Source organism: Oncorhynchus nerka, unplaced genomic scaffold, assembly GCF_034236695.1.
Source record: "Oncorhynchus nerka isolate Pitt River unplaced genomic scaffold, Oner_Uvic_2.0 unplaced_scaffold_871, whole genome shotgun sequence".
NCBI lineage: Eukaryota > Metazoa > Chordata > Actinopteri > Salmoniformes > Salmonidae > Oncorhynchus > Oncorhynchus nerka.
The window spans coordinates 16919-37142 of record NW_027040416.1 but is presented as its reverse complement, the minus strand read 5'-3'; the positions used below and the strand labels follow the sequence as shown (position 1 = coordinate 37142).

The 20224-nt window shown below is 42.1% G+C and overlaps 1 protein-coding gene across 1 annotated transcript in view; it reads right to left on the bottom strand.

Moving 5' to 3' along the window:
* The window catches only part of LOC135570966 (collagen alpha-3(IV) chain-like), a 73352-nt gene extending 61075 nt beyond the window's left edge, over nucleotides 1-12277 (bottom strand). Inside the window, exons 1-3 of the mRNA XM_065016787.1 lie at nucleotides 12237-12277; nucleotides 11462-11515; nucleotides 4513-4557 (exon numbers count right to left, since the gene is read on the bottom strand). Coding sequence (XP_064872859.1) covers nucleotides 4513-4515 — 3 coding nt within the window. The 5' untranslated portion in view covers nucleotides 4516-4557; nucleotides 11462-11515; nucleotides 12237-12277. The remainder of the gene's footprint in view (nucleotides 1-4512; nucleotides 4558-11461; nucleotides 11516-12236) is intronic.
* Nucleotides 12278-20224: the final 7947 nt, after the last annotated feature.

Genomic DNA, 20224 nt, shown 5'->3' with positions numbered 1-20224 from the left:
CAACCCTATGAGGACTAAGCTGTGTCTGTGTCTGGGAAACCAACCCTATGACGACTAGTTTGTGTCTGTGTCTGTGAAACCAACCCTATGAGGACTAGGTTGTGTCTGTGTCTGGGAAACCAACCGTATGAGGACTAGGTTGTGTCTGGGAAACCAACCCTATGAGTTTAGAGCTCAGTAATCCTACTCTGTAACAGCGGAGCAGGCAGCCCAGTCCCTGTATGTTATATTGAGCAGGCAGCCCAGTCCCTGTATGTTGTATTGAGCAGGCAGCCCAGTCCCTGTATGTTGTATTGAGCAGGCAGCCCAGTCCCTGTATGTTGTATTGAGCAGGCAGCCCAGTCCCTGTATGTTGTATTGAGCAGGCAGCCCAGTCCCTGTATGTTATATTGAGCAGGCAGCCCAGTCCCTGTATGTTGTATTGAGCAGGCAGCCCAGTCCCTGTATGTTGTATTGAGCAGGCCAGTCAGTGTATTGTACACTGTGCCAGAGGGACAGATTTCTCCCTCAGTCCATTGGCCTAATCAGAGAGGATATGGTGATGAAAAGAGGCGCTTTCATTATGCCATTTTAAACTGTCCATCTGCTCAGCCCAATACTTAGCGGAGCCACACCGCCATTACGAAGGAACTAATTATGCAAAAGCCACAATATACAGACCATTTCCCTGAAAGCATAGCTTTGTTTTCCTGTAATTTCATAGTCTACTGAAGTCTTTTCACGATATTTATTCTAAACACATCTAGCCTTTGGCCCATAAAGCCACACCACCATTATGAAAGAACAAATTATGCAAATGCTACACAATTCTATTCTGGTCCCAGATCTGTTTGTGCTGTAGCTCACTCCTCTGAGACCAGCCCAACATAATGCAGCATTCCTGAGTATTTCCCTGAACCCTTTTGCATCAATGCATCTCTAAAGGACGTCACGCTGCTTGCTGAGAGAGTCCCACTTCCTCCTGATTCGGCTCACACTGATGCTCGAACCCAGAACCTCTGCCTTGCTAGCACATGTGACCGCCCTCCTGAACCAACTTACCAGTCGGTGCCAAAGGAAAAAGCAAGTTATTTGCTGACGCAGGTGGGGACAGTTCAGGCTGAGGAGGAAGTTTCCCACACCACCATGTGATACTCATGCTGCCTGCAGCCTATAGGTGAATTTCCCTGAAACCTTGCATGCTGTTTTACTGTAGGTGCAGAGACTAGGTAAGAGCTGTGATATATACATTCCAGACACGTCCTTCACATGAGACCAAGTTATTAGAGTTCAGGTCAATCCACATTCGACATTATCACCAGATAATCATAGAACACACTGTGTATGTACCGTCATGGTTGCATGTAAAATATGAATAGCTATTGTGTTAGTCTTGAGATTACAGGGGAAAAGGCCTTGGGCTACGGAAGAATGTAGATCCTTCAGAGATGTATTAGAAAACCTGTGCTAGATAATCCTTTAAAATCAAATATATATTACAACAGAAGACGTATGCTACATATTAATAACCATGTATCCACTGCAGTGGGACTCTGCATGCTGGGAATGTGAATATCAGTATATCCACTACAGTGGGACTCTGCATGCTGGGAATGTGAATATCAGTGTATCCACTACAGTGGGACTCTGCATGCTGGGAATGTGAATATCAGTGTATCCACTACAGTGGGACTCTGCATGCTGGGAATGTGAATATCAGTGTATCCACTACAGTGGGACTCTGCATGCTGGGAATGTGAATATCAGTATATCCACTGCAGTGGGACTCTGCATGCTGGGAATGTGAATATCAGTGTATCCACTACAGTGGGACTTTGCATGCTGGGAATGTGAATATCAGTATATCCACTGCAGTGGGACTCTGCATGCTGGGAATGTGAATATCAGTGTATCCACTACAGTGGGACTCTGCATGCTGGGAATGTGAATATCAGTATATCCACTGCAGTGGGACTCTGCATGCTGGGAATGTGAATATCAGTGTATCCACTGCAGTGGGACTCTGCATGCTGGGAATGTGAATATCAGTGTATCCACTACAGTGGGACTCTGCATGCTGGGAATGTGAATATCAGTGTATCCACTACAGTGGGACTCTGCATGCTGGGAATGTGAATATCAGTATATCCACTGCAGTGGGACTCTGCATGCTGGGAATGTGAATATCAGTATATCCACTACAGTGGGACTCTGCATGCTGGGAATGTGAATATCAGTGTATCCACTACAGTGGGACTCTGCATGCTGGGAATGTGAATATCAGTGTATCCACTACAGTGGGACTCTGCATGCTGGGAATGTGTGAATATCAGTATATCCACTACAGTGGGACTCTGCATGCTGGGAATGTGAATATCAGTATATCCACTGCAGTGGGACTCTGCATGATGGGAATGTGAATATCAGTATATCCACTACAGTGGGACTCTGCATGCTGGGAATGTGAATATCAGTATATCCACTGCAGTGGGACTCTGCATGCTGGGAATGTGAATATCAGTATATCCACTACAGTGGACTCTGCATGCTGGGAATGTGAATATCAGTATATCCACTGCTGGAGGACTCTGCATGCTGGGAATGTGAATATCAGTATATCCACTACAGTGGGACTCTGCATGCTGGGAATGTGAATATCAGTGTATCCACTGCAGTGGGACTCTGCATGCTGGGAATGTGAATATCAGTGTATCCACTACAGTGGGACTCTGCATGCTGGGAAGTGAATATCAGTGTATCCACTACAGTGGGACTCTGCATGCTGGGAATGTGTAGTATATCCACTGTTCCAGTGGGACTCTGTTGCTGGGAATGTGAATATCAGTATATCCACTACAGTGGGACTCTGCATGCTGGGAATGTGAATATCAGTGTATCCACTTCCAGTGGGACTCTGCATGCTGGGAATGTGAATATCCCTGTTCCACTACAGTGGGTCTGCATGCTGGGAATGTGAAGAGTATATCACTGCAGTGGGACTCTGCAGATGGGAATGTGAATATCAGTATATCCACTACAGTGGGACTCTGCATGCTGGGAATGTGAATATCAGTATATCCACTGCAGTGGGACTCTCATGCTGGGAATTGAATATCAGTCCATATCCACTACAGTGGGACTCTGCATGCTGGGAATGTGAATATCAGTGTATCCACTGCAGTGGGACTCTGCATGCTGGGAATGTGAATATCAGTGTATCCACTACAGTGGGACTCTGCATGCTGGGAATGTGAATATCAGTATATCCACTGTTCAGTGGGACTCTCCATGATGGGAATGTGAATATCAGTATATCCACTGTTACAGTGAGACTCTGCATCCTGGGAATGTGAATATCAGTATATCCACTACAGTGGGACTCTGCATGATGGGAATGTGAATATCAGTATTCCACTACAGTGAGACTCTGCATGCTGGGAATGTGAATATCAGTATATCCACTGCAGTGGGACTCTGCATGATGGGAATGTGAATATCAGTATATCCACTACAGTGAGACTCTGCATGCTGGGAATGTGAATATCAGTATATCCACTACAGTGAGACTCTGCATGCTGGGAATGTGAATATCAGTATATCCACTACAGTGGGACTCTGCATGATGGGAATGTGAATATCAGTATATCCACTACAGTGAGACTCTGCATGCTGGGAATGTGAATATCAGTATATCCACTGCAGTGGGACTCTGCATGATGGGAATGTGAATATCAGTATATCCACTACAGTGAGACTCTGCATGCTGGGAATGTGAATATCAGTATATCCACTACAGTGAGACTCTGCATGCTGGGAATGTGAATATCAGTATATCCACTGCAGTGGGACTCTGCATGATGGGAATGTGAATATCAGTATATCACTACAGTGAGACTCTGCATGCTGGGAATGTGAATCATCAGTATATCCACTGCAGTGGGACTCTGCATGCTGGGAATGTGAATATCAGTATATCCACTACAGTGAGACTCTGCATGCTGGGAATGTGAATATCAGTATATCCACTGCAGTGGACTCTGCATGCTGGGAATGTGAATATCAGTAACCATATCCACTACAGTGAGACTCTAAACATGCTGGGAATGTGAATATCAGTATATCCACTACAGTGAGACTCTGCATGCTGGGAATGTGAATATCAGTATATCCACTGCAGTGGGACTCTGCATGCTGGGAATGTGAATATCAGTGTATCCATACAGTGGGACTCTGCATGCTGGGAATGTGAATATCAGTGTATCCACTACAGTGGGACTCTGCATGCTGGGAATGTGAATATCAGTGTATCCACTGCAGGAGGACTCTGCATGCTGGGAATGTGAATATCAGTATATCCACTACAGTGAGACTCTGCATGATGGGAATGTGAATATCAGTATATCCACTACAGTGAGACGTTGCACGTGATTGGATGAACTGGTGTTTATACATGACAGAGAGTGAAACCAGAGACATTTACCATTATGTAATATGATGTGTGTGTGATACGTTTCCGTGTGTGTGTGTACGTACCATTGCTCCATCGATCCCCTTAGACCCGTTTGATCCTGCCTCCCCCTGAAATTACAAGGTTGAAACTTGAAATGCTAAATAACAAACATTGACCGTCTACGCGTTCACGAGGAGAAATATCTTGGTAGTTCCACTGAGGTCTGTGCCGTAGGGTTCAGTGCAGCTCTGAATGGGCCTTCGTTCACACGTCTACAATGTTTAGCGCCTTGAGTCAACTTCACAACGGAATTACACATCACTTCAGCTTATAAAGAATAAGAGCATATTTCCCACACAGCTCACTGTATATACATGTACAGTACATATTCCATACTGTCCCATATCTAATGCATAAGGAAAAGCGAATGATTTGTTCATCTCCTCTGACCCTGTATTGAAGCAGTTCTGAGAGGGTACATGAGACATTGAATCAGAGGGCATAAAATACTGTAAATACATGAGGAGAGGATATACAATAAGTCCTATCTCCCTCCTAAGGGACTATGGCTCTATGTGTAAATCCCTTTGTGTCCTGGGTGTAAATCCTGTTCCTGGAGAGCTACCATCCTGTAGGTTTTCACTCCAACCCTGTTCCTGGAGAGCTACCATCCTGTAGGTTTTCACTCCAACCCTGTTCCTGGAGATCTACCGTCCTGTAGGTTTTCACTCCAACCCTGTTCCTGGAGAGCTACCCTCCTGTAGGTTTTCACTCCAACCCTGTTCCTGGAGAGCTACCCTCCTGTAGGTTTTCACTCCAACCCTGTTCCTGGAGATCTACCGTCCTGTAGGTTTTCAGTCCAACCCTGTTCCTGGAGAGCTACCCTCCTGTAGGTTTTCAGTCCAACCCTGTTCCTGGAGAGCTACCCTCCTGTAGGTTTTCAGGCCAACCCTGTTCCTGAAGAGCTATCATCCTGTAGGTTTTCACTCCAACCCTGTTCCTGGAGAGCTACCCTCCTGTAGGTTTTCGCTCCAACCCTGTTTCTGGAGAGCTACCATCCTGTAGGTTGTCACTCCAACCCTGTTCCTGGAGAGCTACCCTCCTGTAGGTTTTCAGTCCAACCCTGTTCCTGGAGAGCTACCCTCCTGTAGGTTTTCAGTCCAACCCTGTTCCTGGAGAGCTACCATCCTGTAGGTTTTCACTCCAACCCTGTTCCTGGAGATCTACCGTCCTGTAGGTTTTCACTCCAACCCTGTTCCTGGAGAGCTACCATCCTGTAGGTTTTCACTCCAACCCTGTTCCTGGAGATCTACCGTCCTGTAGGTTTTCACTCCAACCCTGTTCCTGGAGATCTGCGGTCCTGTAGGTTTTCACTCCAACCCTGTTCCTGGAGACCTACCCTCCTGTAAGGTTTTCAGTCCAACCCTGTTCCTGGAGAGCTACCCTCCTGTAGGTTTTCAGTCCAACCCTGTTCCTGGAGAGCTACCCTCCTGTAGGTTTTCAGGCCAACCCTGTTCCTGGAGAGCTATCATCCTGTAGGTTTTCACTCCAACCCTGTTCCTGGAGAGCTACCCTCCTGTAGGTTTTCGCTCCAACCCTGTTTCTGGAGAGCTACCATCCTGTAGGTTGTCACTCCAACCCTGTTCCTGGAGAGCTACCCTCCTGTAGGTTTTCAGTCCAACCCTGTTCCTGGAGAGCTACCATCCTGTAGGTTTTAGTCCAACCCTGTTCAGCTCCAACCCTGTTCCTGGAGAGCTACCATCCTGTAGGTTTTCAGTCCAACCCTGTTCCTGGAGAGCTACCATCCTGTAGGTTTTCAGTCCAACCCTGTTCCTGGAGAGCTACCATCCTGTAGGTTTTCACTCCAACCCTGTTCCTGGAGAGCTACCCTCCTGTAGGTTTTCAGTCCAATCCTGGAGAGCTACCCTCCTGTAAGTTCACTCCAACCCTGTTCCTGGAGAGCTACCCTCCTGTAGGTTCACACCAACCCTGTTCCTGGAGAGCTACCCTCCTGTAGGTTCACACCAACCCTGTTCCTGGAGAGCTACCCTCCTGTAGGTTCACACCAACCCTGTTCCTGGAGAGCTACCCTCCTGTAAGTTCACTCCAACCCTGTTCCTGGAGAGCTACCCTCCTGTAGGTTCACACCAACCCTGTTCCTGGAGAGCTACCCTCCTGTAGGTTCACTCCAACCCTGTTCCTGGAGAGCTACCCTTCTTGAGGTTTTTGCTCCAACCCTTATCTAGTGGACCAGATTCTAATAATTAGCTGGTTGATATGCTGAATCCAGTTAGTTACAACTGGGGTTGGAGAGAAAACCTACAGAAGAGGGTTGGAGAGCCCTGCACTACAGAAACACAATGGGGAGAGAAGGAGCGAGTCACCACCACTATCACCACCATCACCATGGTCGAATAATAATAAGGCAGAACAGTTGAAACTGGAGCAGCAGCACAGTCAGGTGGACTGGGGACAGCAAGGAGTCATCATGTCAGGTAGTCCTGGGGCACGGTCCTAGGGCTCAGGTCCAGCATGGTTGAATAATAGTCATGATAGCTGATGAAGGGGATAGTATTATCATGATAGCTGATGAAGGGGATAGTATTGCATGATAGCTGATGAAGGGGATAGTATTATCATGATAGCTGATGAAGGGGATAGTATTATCATGATAGCTGATGAAAGGGATATAAGTATCATGATAGCTGATGAAGGGGATAGTATTATCATGATAGCTGATGAAAGGGATAGTATTATCATGATAGCTGATGAAGGGGATAGTATTATCATGATAGCTGATGAAGGGGATAGTATTATCATGATAGCTGATGAAGGGGATAGTATTGTCATGATAGCTGATGAAGGGGATAGTATTATCATGATAGCTGATGAAGGGGATAGTATTATCATGATAGCTGATGAAGGGGATAGTATTGCATGATAGCTGATGATGGGGATAGTATTATCATGATAGCTGAAGGAGATATTATTATCATGATAGCTGATGAAGGGGATAGTATTATCATGATAGCTGATGAAGGGGATAGTATTATCATGATAGCTGATGAAGGGGATAGTATTGCATGATAGCTGATGATGGGGATAGTATTATCATGATAGCTGAAGGAGATATTATTATCATGATAGCTGATGAAGGGGATAGTATTATCATGATAGCTGATGAAGGAGATATTATTATCATGATAGCTGATGAAAGGGATATAAGTATCATGATAGCTGATGAAAGGGATAGAATTATCATGATAGCTGATGAAAGGGATAGTATTATCATGATAGCTGATGAAAGGGATAGTATTATCATGATAGCTGATGAAGGGGATAGTATTATCATGATAGCTGATGAAGGGGATAGTATTATCATGATAGCTGATGAAAGGGATAGTATTATCATGATAGCTGATGAAGGGGATAGTATTATCATGATAGCTGATGAAGGGGATAGTATTGTCATGATAGCTGATGAAGGGGATAGTATTATCATGATAGCTGATGAAGGGGATAGTATTATCATGATAGCTGATGAAGGGGATAGTATTGCATGATAGCTGATGATGGGGATAGTATTATCATGATAGCTGAAGGAGATATTATTATCATGATAGCTGATGAAGGGGATAGTATTATCATGATAGCTGATGAAGGGGATATTGTTATTATGATAGCTGATGAAGGGGATAGTGTTATTATGATAGCTGATGAAGGGGATAGTATTATCATGATAGCTGATGAAGGCGATAGTGTTATTATGGTAGCTGATGAAGGGGATAGTATTATCATGATAGCTGATGAAGGAGATATTATTATCATGATAGCTGATGAAAGGGATATAAGTATCATGATAGCTGATGAAAGGGATAGAATTATCATGATAGCTGATGAAAGGGATAGTATTATCATGATAGCTGATGAAGGGGATAGTATTATCATGATAGCTGATGAAGGGGTTAGTATTATCATGATAGCTGATGAATGGGATAGTATTATCATGATAGCTGATGAAGGGGATAGTATTATCATGATAGCTGATGATGGGGATAGTATTATCATGATAGCTGAAGGAGATATTATTATCATGATAGCTGATGAAGGGGATAGTATTATCATGATAGCTGATGAAGGGGATATTGTTATTATGATAGCTGATGAAGGGGATAGTATTATCATGATAGCTGATGAAGGGGATAGTATTATCATGATAGCTGATGAAGGGGATAGTATTATCATGATAGCTGATGATGGGGATAGTATTATCATGATAGCTGAAGGAGATATTATTATCATGATAGCTGATGAAGGGGATAGTATTATCATGATAGCTGATGAAGGGGATATTGTTATTATGATAGCTGATGAAGGGGATAGTGTTATTATGATAGCTGATGAAGGGGATAGTATTATCATGATAGCTGATGAAGGGGATATTGTTATTATCATGATAGCTGAAGGGGATAGTATTATCATGATAGCTGATGAAAGGGATATAAGTATCATGATAGCTGATGAAGGGGATAGTATTATCATGATAGCTGATGAAGGCGATAGTGTTATTATGGTAGCTGATGAAGGGGATAGTATTATCATGATAGCTGATGAAGGAGATATTATTATCATGATAGCTGATGAAAGGGATATAAGTATCATGATAGCTGATGAAAGGGATAGAATTATCATGATAGCTGATGAAAGGGATAGTATTATCATGATAGCTGATGAAAGGGATAGTATTATCATGATAGCTGATGAAGGGGATAGTATTATCATGATAGCTGATGAAGGGGATAGTATTATCATGATAGCTGATGAAGGGGATAGTATTATCATGATAGCTGATGATGGGGATAGTATTATCATGATAGCTGAAGGAGATATTATTATCATGATAGCTGATGAAGGGGATAGTATTATCATGATAGCTGATGAAGGAGATATTATTATCATGATAGCTGATGAAAGGGATATAAGTATCATGATAGCTGATGAAAGGGATAGAATTATCATGATAGCTGATGAAAGGGATAGTATTATCATGATAGCTGATGAAAGGGATAGTATTATCATGATAGCTGATGAAGGGGATAGTATTATCATGATAGCTGATGAAGGGGATAGTATTATCATGATAGCTGATGAAGGGGTTAATATTATCATGATAGCTGATGAAGGGGATAGTATTATCATGATAGCTGATGAAGGGGATAGTATTATCATGATAGCTGATGAAGGGGATAGTATTATCATGATAGCTGATGAAGGGGATAGTATTATCATGATAGCTGATGAAGGGGATAGTATTATCATGATAGCTGATGAAGGGGTTAGTATTATCATGATAGCTGAAAAAAGGGGATAGTATTATCATGATAGCTGATGAAGGGGATAGTATTGTCATGATAGCTGATGAAGGGGATAGTATTATCATGATAGCTGATGAAGGGGATAGTATTATCATGATAGCTGATGAAGGGGATAGTATTATCATGATAGCTGATGATGGGGATAGTATTATCATGATAGCTGAAGGAGATATTATTATCATGATAGCTGATGAAGGGGATAGTATTATCATGATAGCTGATGAAGGGGATATTGTTATTATGATAGCTGATGAAGGGGATAGTGTTATTATGATAGCTGATGAAGGGGATAGTATTATCATGATAGCTGATGAAGGGGATATTGTTATTATCATGATAGCTGAAGGGGATAGTATTATCATGATAGCTGATGAAAGGGATATAAGTATCATGATAGCTGATGAAGGGGATAGTATTATCATGATAGCTGATGAAGGCGATAGTGTTATTATGGTAGCTGATGAAGGGGATAGTATTATCATGATAGCTGATGAAGGAGATATTATTATCATGATAGCTGATGAAAGGGATATAAGTATCATGATAGCTGATGAAAGGGATAGTATTATCATGATAGCTGATGAAGGGGATAGTATTATCATGATAGCTGATGAAGGGGTTAGTATTATCATGATAGCTGATGAAGGGGATAGTATTATCATGATAGCTGATGAAGGGGATAGTATTATCATGATAGCTGATGAAGGGGATAGTATTATCATGATAGCTGATGAAGGGGATAGTATTATCATGATAGCTGATGAAGGGGATAGTATTATCATGATAGCTGATGAAGGGGTTAGTATTATCATGATAGCTGATGAAGGGGATAGTATTATCATGATAGCTGATGAAGGGGATAGTATTATCATGATAGCTGATGAAGGGGATAGTATTGCATGATAGCTGATGAAGGGGATAGTATTATCATGATAGCTGATGAAGGGGACAGTATTATCATGATAGCTGATGAAGGGGATAGTATTGTCATGATAGCTGATGAAGGGGATAGTATTATCATGATAGCTGATGAAGGGGATAGTATTATCATACTAGCTGATGAAGGGGATAGTATTATCATGATAGCTGATGAAGGGGATATTGTTATTATCATGATAGCTGATGAAGGGGGTAGTATTATCATGATAGCTGGTGAAGGGGATAGTATTATCATGATAGCTGATGAAGGGGATAGTATTATCATGATAGCTGATGAAGGGGATAGTATTATCATGATAGCTGATGAAGGGGATAGTATTATCATGATAGCTGATGAAGGGGATAGTATTATCATGATAGCTGATGAAAGGGATAGTGTTATCATGATAGCTGATGAAGGGGATAGTATTATCATGATAGCTGATGAAGGGGATAGTATTATCATGATAGCTGATGAAGGGGATAGTATTATCATGATAGCTGATGAAGGGGATAGTATTATCATGATAGCTGATGAAGGGGATAGTATTATCATGATAGCTGATGAAGGGGATAGTATTATGCTACTTTAGTTGAACCTTAGTCCAACAGCACTCCAGGACATAGAAAACCCTCTCACAGAATATGTAGTGGGAGAATAACAGTTTAGTGGTTTAAAGCAGAAACCTTATATCTTACAGCTAATGGACAGTCCAAACAAGTCAACAGTCTGACTCACCTTCTGTCCAGGAATACCATCCAGACCTGGTGAGCCAGAAACACCCTGGTCACCCTGAGGGAGAAATAGAACACACACGCACGAAAGCGCGCACGCACACACACACACACACACACACACACACACACACACACACACACACACACACACACACACACACACACACACACACACACACACACACACACACACACACACACACACACACAGTAAAAGGGAAGGCCTTCAGACATCTCTAAAACAGCAAAACAGTACTCTGCGGTAGCTAATACAGTTCAGATGGAAACCACACGAACCACACAGGCAGAGTGGGCCAAGTCACACCACCATCAATCTCAATATGAATGTTATGACACTTGATATAGACTTTGCATGTCATGTGCAGTGTTGAGTAACGCAGATCAGCTTTAGCCAATTCTCAAACCTTATCAAGTATAGGAAAATGTTTGGGTGGTCTGCGCCTTTTAAGTGTTATGTCATTAGATTGGATCGAGTTTCATAGGCAAATATGTCCCTGTATGTGTGTGTGTGTGTGTATTCTTCAACCTCAACTTCTAAGGGCCCTAGAGGAGGGTTTAGAGGGTGATGATGCTTTAGAGTGGTCCTGGTGAACTGAAGGTGCTAGACCATGTACAGACCCAGCTGACAGGGCACTCTCTGACTCTCTGTTATGTTTAAAGAGTTTATCATGTTCAAACACATATGTAAGTTGTGAAATATCTCATATACAGTATATTGTATAAATATAAAATATTTCCATGGTAACATACTGTACCTTCTGGCTTGAGTTTCCAGGGAACCCGTCTTTCCTGGTCTCTCCCTGTAAAGGGAAACATGATACAGTCAGTAGCTGCTGATCCCTTATTGGTCATTTAGTTAGTGATTGCTTGTCTTATTGGATGTACAGTCAGTGGCTGGTCTCTAATTAGCTGTACAGTCAGTGGCTGGTCTAATTGGCTGTACAGTCAGTGGCTGTTCTCTAATTGGCTGTACAGTCAGTGGCTGTTCTCTAATTGGCTGTACAGTCAGTGGCTGTTCTCTAATTGGCTGTACAGTCAGTGGCTGTTCTCTAATTGGCTGTACAGTCAGTGGCTGTTCTTTTAGTAGCAGCTTGTCTCTCCCACGTCTATGGAAAGTAAGTTTGGTTAAAATTGAACTGTTTCTAAAAGTTCCCTGAACACGTCACAGACATGGCTATAATATTTTCCTGAATGTTGCAGCCAAGGAATGGTGGTATGATTGGGACAACATGAATATGCCTTGATTAAGCTTAGTTTGTAGCAATAGTTCCTTAATTGGACTAATTGTCATATTGATACAGCATTCCACCCTGTATCCCACTGCTGTTTGCCTCTGAAGCAGGGTCAGTCCCTGGATGGGAGACCAGATGCTGCTGGAAGTGGTGTCGGAGGGCCAGTAGGAGGCACTCTGGTCTAAAAAATAAAATAAAATGTCCCAGGGCAGTGATTAGGGACATTGCCCTGTGTAGGTTTCTGTCTTCCTGATGGGACGTTAAACGGGTGTCCTGACTCTCTGTGGTCACCAAATATTCCATGGCACGTAAGAGTAGGAGTGTTAACTCTGGTGTCCTGGCTAAATTCCCAATCTGGCCACCTAATCATCCCCAACTTCCAATTGGCTCATTCATCCTCCCTCCTCTCCCTTGTAACTATTCCCCAGGTCTTTGCTGTAAATGAGAATGTGTTAAAATGATGTAAAATAAATAAAAGTTTATTTGGTTGACATGGAACTACAGTGGTTAAATGTCACTTTTTTAATGTTCTAATGAGACCATGTTGAAGCAGCTAGCAGAAATGCTGTTTCCCCTCGTCAAACAAGGCCCCAACACAGTGAAACAGGGTTACTGTGGATCTGGGACTTGTAGCTTGCCAATTATCGGGTAATACAATCCACTTCTCTCCGCAGCTGTTGGAGCGCTGTGTTAAATACAACAGGCTCGGGACAGCTGTAAGGGAAGCAGGATGGGACACTAGCTTAGCTCAGTGAACTGCTGGACCTTCTAAATCCTCTGGCTAATGTGTGAATAAGACACTGACGGCCACTGACTGCAGCCTACATTAGTATAAGGACATGCCCTGGGCCATAATGTTTATAATAACTTTTGGAGAAAATATCCAAATAATGTATGTTTTTGACATTTCTAGAATGTGTCCAAGCTAAAATCTTTAATTGCTACATCCATTTTTGTACTTATAAAATAATGATATTGTATATATCCATAGATTCTAGAAGAACAGAACTCATAAATTAATCATACTGTATACACCCATAGATTTTTGAAGAATTTAACTTATAAATGCCTCATGAGCTTAGTTCAGCTGTCATACCACTTCAGAACCCAACATATAAGCGTGTTAAATGTGTAAACAAAATAAACAAACACTGTATTGTGTCAAAACATATTTAAAACTATCATTTTGATATCATGGATGGTCAGTCCTTGCACCCATAGTTCTGTCTACAAATTTGAATGGTTACTTTTCTGGGGCGGTGGTTAGAGGGGCTAGTAACCGAAAGGTTGCTGGATCGAATCCCTGAGCTGACAACGTACAAATCTGTTGTTCTGCCCCTGAACAAGGCAGTTAACCCACTGTTCCCCAGTAGGCAGCCATTGTAAGTAAGAATGTGTTCTTAACCCACTGTTCCCAGGTAGGCAGCCATTGTAAGTAAAAATGTGTTCTTAACCCACTGTTCCCCAGTAGGCAGCCATTGTAAGTAAGAATGTGTTCTTAACCCACTGTTCCCAGGTAGGCAGCCATTGTGAGTAAGAATGTGTTCTTAACCCACTGTTCCCCAGTAGGCAGCCATTGTAAGTAAGAATGTGTTCTTAACCCACTGTTCCCAGGTAGGCAGCCATTGTAAGTAAGAATGTGTTCTTAACCCACTGTTCCCCAGTAGGCTGCCATTGTAAGTAAGAATGTGTTCTTAACCCACTGTTCCCAGGTAGGCTGCCATTGTAAGTAAGAATGTGTTCTTAACCCACTGTTCCCAGGTAGGCTGCCATTGTAAGTAAGAATGTGTTCTTAACCCACTGTTCCCCAGTAGGCTGCCATTGCAAGTAATAATGTGTTCTTAACCCACTGTTCCCCAGTAGGCTCCATTGTAAGTAAGAATGTGTTCTTAACCCACTGTTCCCAGGTAGGCAGCCATTGTAAGTAAGAATGTGTTCTTAACCCACTGTTCCCAGGTAGGCAGCCATTGTAAGTAAGAATGTGTTCTTAACCCACTGTTCCCAGGTAGGCTGCCATTGTAAGTAAGAATGTGTTCTTAACCCACTGTTCCCAGGTAGGCAGCCATTGTAAGTAAGAATGTGTTCTTAACCCACTGTTCCCCAGTAGGTAGCCATTGTAAGTAAGAATGTGTTCTTAACCCACTGTTCCCAGGTAGGCTGCCATTGTAAGTAAGAATGTGTTCTTAACCCACTGTTCCCAGGTAGGCAGCCATTGTAAGTAAGAATGTGTTCTTAACCCACTGTTCCCAGGTAGGCAGCCATTGTAAGTAAGAATGTGTTCTTAACCCACTGTTCCCAGGTAGGCTGCCATTGTAAGTAAGAATGTGTTCTTAACCCACTGTTTAGGCAGCCCAAGTAAGAATGTGTTCTCAACCCACTGTTCCCCAGTAGGCTGCCATTGTAAGTAAGAATGTGTTCTTAACCCAATGTTCCCCAGTAGGCTGCCATTGTAAGTAAGAATGTGTTCTTAACCCACTGTTCCCCAGTAGGCAGCCATTGTAAGTAAGAATGTGTTCTTAAACCACTGTTCCCAGGTAGGCTGCCATTGTAAGTAAGAATGTGTTCTTAACCCACTGTTCCCCAGTAGGCAGCCATTGTAAGTAAGAATGTGTTCTTAACCCACTCTTCCCAGGTAGGCAGCCATTGTAAGTAAGAATGTGTTCTTAACCCACTGTTCCCCAGTAGGCTGCCATTGTAAGTAAGAATGTGTTCTTATCCCACTGTTCCCCAGTAGGCAGCCATTGTAAGTAAGAATGTGTTCTTAACCCACTGTTCCCAGGTAGGCAGCCATTGTAAGTAAAAATGTGTTCTTAACCCACTGTTCCCCAGTAGGCAGCCATTGTAAGTAAGAATGTGTTCTTAACCCACTGTTCCCAGGTAGGCAGCCATTGTGAGTAAGAATGTGTTCTTAACCCACTCTTCCCAGGTAGGCAGCCATTGTAAGTAAGAATGTGTTCTTAACCCACTGTTCCCCAGTAGGCTGCCATTGTAAGTAAGAATGTGTTCTTATCCCACTGTTCCCAGGTAGGCTGCCATTGTAAGTAAGAATGTGTTCTTAACCCACTGTTCCCAGGTAGGCTGCCATTGTAAGTAAGAATGTGTTCTTAACCCACTGTTCCCAGGTAGAATGTGTTCTTAACCCACTGTTCCCCAGTAGGCTGCCATTGTAAGTAAGAATGTGTTCTTAACCCACTGTTCCCAGGTAGGCAGCCATTGTAAGTAAGAATGTGTTCTTAACCCACTGTTCCCAGGTAGGCAGCCATTGTAAGTAAGAATGTGTTCTTAACCCACTGTTCCCCAGTAGGCTGCCATTGTAAGTAAGAATGTGTTCTTAACCCACTGTTCCCAGGTAGGCAGCCATTTTAAGTAAGAATGTGTTCTTAACCCACTGTTCCCCAGTAGGCAGCCATTGTAAGTAAGAATATGTTCTTAACCCACTGTTCCCAGGTAGGCTGCCATTGTAAGTAAGAATGTGTTCTTAACCCACTGTTCCCCAGTAGGCTGCCATTGTAAGTAAGAATGTGTTCTTAACCCACTGTTCCCAGGTAGGCAGCCAGTGTAAGTAAGAATGTGTTCTTAACCCACTTGTAAAGTTATATAATGGTTAAATACATGTTTTAAATGTTTTATTATCCAGGCCCATCCCTCAGTTGCTTACCAACATAGAAACAGGGTGGAGCGCTTGTTATTGTTTCAATTGAGGACTGTAGCTTTAAAGTAACTGTCCAGTGAAAATCTCATTTTAAAAGGTAGACTGACGTTGCCACGAGCAGCACGGCAGATATTGAGATGAGTGATATCCAAGACTTCACTCTCACACGGTCACACACAGTATCTGCACATGTTCACGGGTTCCCTCTTCGCAGCCTGGTAACCAGGGCGCCAAAACAGAGAAGAAGTTGAGCCATGCGCTTTCTTGGTGGTTGCAGAAACTGACCCACTATGCTGTTTACTTTCTGTATGTATGTTGTATTGCTGAGTCTACCTCTAAAAGATCATTATGTTGTTGACTTCCTGTATGTATGTTGTATTGCTGAGTCTACCTCTAAAATATCATTATGTTGTTGACTTTCTGTATGTATGTTGTATTGCTGAGTCTACCTCTACAAGATCATTATGTTGTTTACTTCCTGTATGTATGTTGTATTGCTGAGTATACCTCTAAAATATCATTATGTTGTTGACTTTCTGTATGTATGTTGTATTGCTGAGTCTACCTCTAAAAGATCATTATGTTGTTGACTTCCTGTATGTATGTTGTATTGCTGAGTCTACCTCTAAAAGATCATTATGTTGTTGACTTCCTGTATGTATGTTGTATTGCTGAGTCTACCTCTAAAAGATCATTATGTTGTTGACTTCCTGTATGTATGTTGTATTGCTGAGTCTACCTCTAAAAGATCATTATGTTGTTGACTTCCTGTATGTATGTTGTATTGCTGAGTCTACCTCTAAAAGATCATTATGTTGTTGACTTCCTGTATGTATGTTGTATTGCTGAGTCTACCTCTAAAATATCATTATGTTGTTGACTTCCTGTATGTATGTTGTATTGCTGAGTCTACCTCTAAAATATCATTATGTTGTTGACTTCCTGTATGTATGTTGTATTGCTGAGTCTACCTCTAAAAGATCATTATGTTGTTGACTTCCTGTATGTATGTTGTATTGCTGAGTCTACCTCTAAAAGATCATTATGTTGTTGACTCGTATTAGTGGACAAAGCAGAAAAGTGAAGAAGAAAATAGTTCAAAAATCCCTCAAACTATTATCTCAAACAGACCATTTAAAAATGCTTGCCATTTCCTCAGAGAAGATCACGTCATGTTTTTGGCAGAGACGTCAAACTGTCTAAGCTGGCCAATCAGCTGTTTACTTGTCTTTTTATTTTATTTTATCGAATGGTGTATAGATCCACACCATGTTGTTGTTGGGGTACGCCCACACCATTGCAACACAGAAAATAGGCTTTTTAACATACTAAATAAGGAAAAGTAGTTCACTCATTTTGTAATTAATTATAGGTAATAGTTCATAGAAATCTGGAAACACTGGACAGTTACTTTAAGGACATTTCCATGTGGCCTACTAGTGATGTAAGAGATAGACAGTAACCTATGGAATCTATAGGATAATCAGTGATGTAGGAGATAGACAGTAGCCTATGGAATCTATAGGATAATCAGTGATGTAGGAGATAGACAGTAGCCTATGGAATCTATAGAGTAATCAGTGATGTTGGAGATAGACAGTAGCCTATGGAATCTATAGGATAATCGGTGATGTAGGAGATAGACAGTAGCCTATGGAATCTATAGAGTAATCTGATAGGAGATAGACAGTAGCCTATGGAATCTATAGAATCATCAGTGATGTAGGAGATAGACAGTAGCATATGGAATCTATAGGATAATCGGTGATGTAGAAGATAGACAGTAGCCTATGGAATCTATAGGATCATCAGTGATGTTGGAGATAGACAGTAGCCTATGGAATCTATAGAGTAATCAGTGATGTAGGAGATAGACAGTAGCCTATGGAATCTATAGAGTAATCAGTGATGTTGGAGATAGACAGTAGCCTATGGAATCTATAGAGTAATCAGTGATGTAGGAGATAGACAGTAGCCTATGGAATCTATAGAGTAATCAGTGATGTAGGAGATAGACAGTAGCCCATGGAATCTATAGAGTAATCAGTGATGTAGGAGATAGACAGTAGCCTATGGAATCTATAGAGTAATCAGTGATGTAGGAGATAGACAGTAGCCTATGGAATCTATAGAGTAATCAGTGATGTAGGAGATAGACAGTAGCCTATGGAATCTATAGGATCATCAGTGATGTAGGAGATAGACAGTAGCCTATGGAATCTATAGGATCATCAGTGATGTAGGAGATAGACAGTAGCCTATGGAATCTATAGAGTAATCAGTGATGTAGGAGATAGACAGTAGCCTATGGAATCTATAGGATCATCAGTGATGTAGGAGATAGACAGTAGCCTATGGAATCTATAGAGTAATCAGTGATGTAGGAGATAGACAGTAGCCTATGGAATCTATAGGATCATCAGTGATGTAGGAGATAGACAGTAGCCTATGGAATCTATAGAGTAATCAGTGATGTAGGAGATAGACAGTAGCCTATGGAATCTATAGAGTAATCAGTGATGTAGGAGATAGACAGTAGCCTATGGAATCTATAGAGTAATCAGTGATGTAGGAGATATACAGTAGCCTATGGAATCTATAGGATCATCAGTGATGTAGGAGATAGACAGTAGCCTATGGAATCTATAGAGTAATCAGTGATGTAGGAGATAGACAGTAGCCTATGGAATCTATAGGATAATCGGTGATGTAGGAGATAGACAGTAGCCTATGGAATCTATAGGATCATCAGTGATGTAGGAGATAGACAGTAGCCTATGGAATCTATAGAATAATCGGTGATGTAGGAGATAGACAGTAGCATATGGAATCTATAGGATAATTGGTGATGTAGGAGATAGACAGTAGCCTATGGAATCTATAGGATAATTGGTGATGTAGGAGATAGACAGTAGCCTATGGAATCTATAGAATCATCAGTGATGTAGGAGATAGACAGTAGCATATGGAATCTATAGGATAATCGGTGATGTAGAAGATAGACAGTAGCCTATGGAATCTGTAGGATAATTGGTGATGTAGAAGATAGACAGTAGCCTATGGAATCTATAGGATAATCAGTGATGTAGGAGATAGACAGTAGCATATGGAATCTACAGAATAATCAGTGAATCAGGAGATAGAACCCTATAGTCTACTGGTATAGGAATGTTCAACATCCCTTTAGACAAAGCAGAGTCACCCCAGTAACACCATGTATTGTGTACTGCATGAACTGCAGGTGTGTATAACTGATGCTGGGGATAGATAATAGCCTATAGCTATTATGTTCTGCCTGATCATTAATAGCACCCGCCTGGTGTCCCAGATCTCAATCAGTCCCAGATTAGGGTTAGCAGTGGAACTGGCTTCAAGGTATAGTTTGGAATATAAGGAGCCTATAGGGATGTTTGCATTCCCTTTAGAACAAGTGGACTCTTCCCGAGGGCTGATATGAGGCTTAGGTCCAACGCTCAGCAGAGCATTAAACCCCAATCTGCAGTAGAATCACAGGGTTAAAGGTTACCCTGGTGCCTGTAACTCTACATCCACTCCCTGTGTGAACTGAAACATTGTCCTTCTCCTTCCTTCTTCCCTCTGACTGTCTGTCTGCTTCCATGTCAAGGAAGGCAGATCATTCATCAAATGTCTTTCACCCCCATGCACACACACACACACACACACACACACACACACACACACACACACACACACACACACACACACACACACACACACACACACGCACACGCACACACACACACACGTCCCCCTCTAAGTGACAACATGAGCGTTCTCCTCTGTTGAATTCATTAGAGATAATTATGGCACTCTTTAACAGGCTGATTAATATATCTTA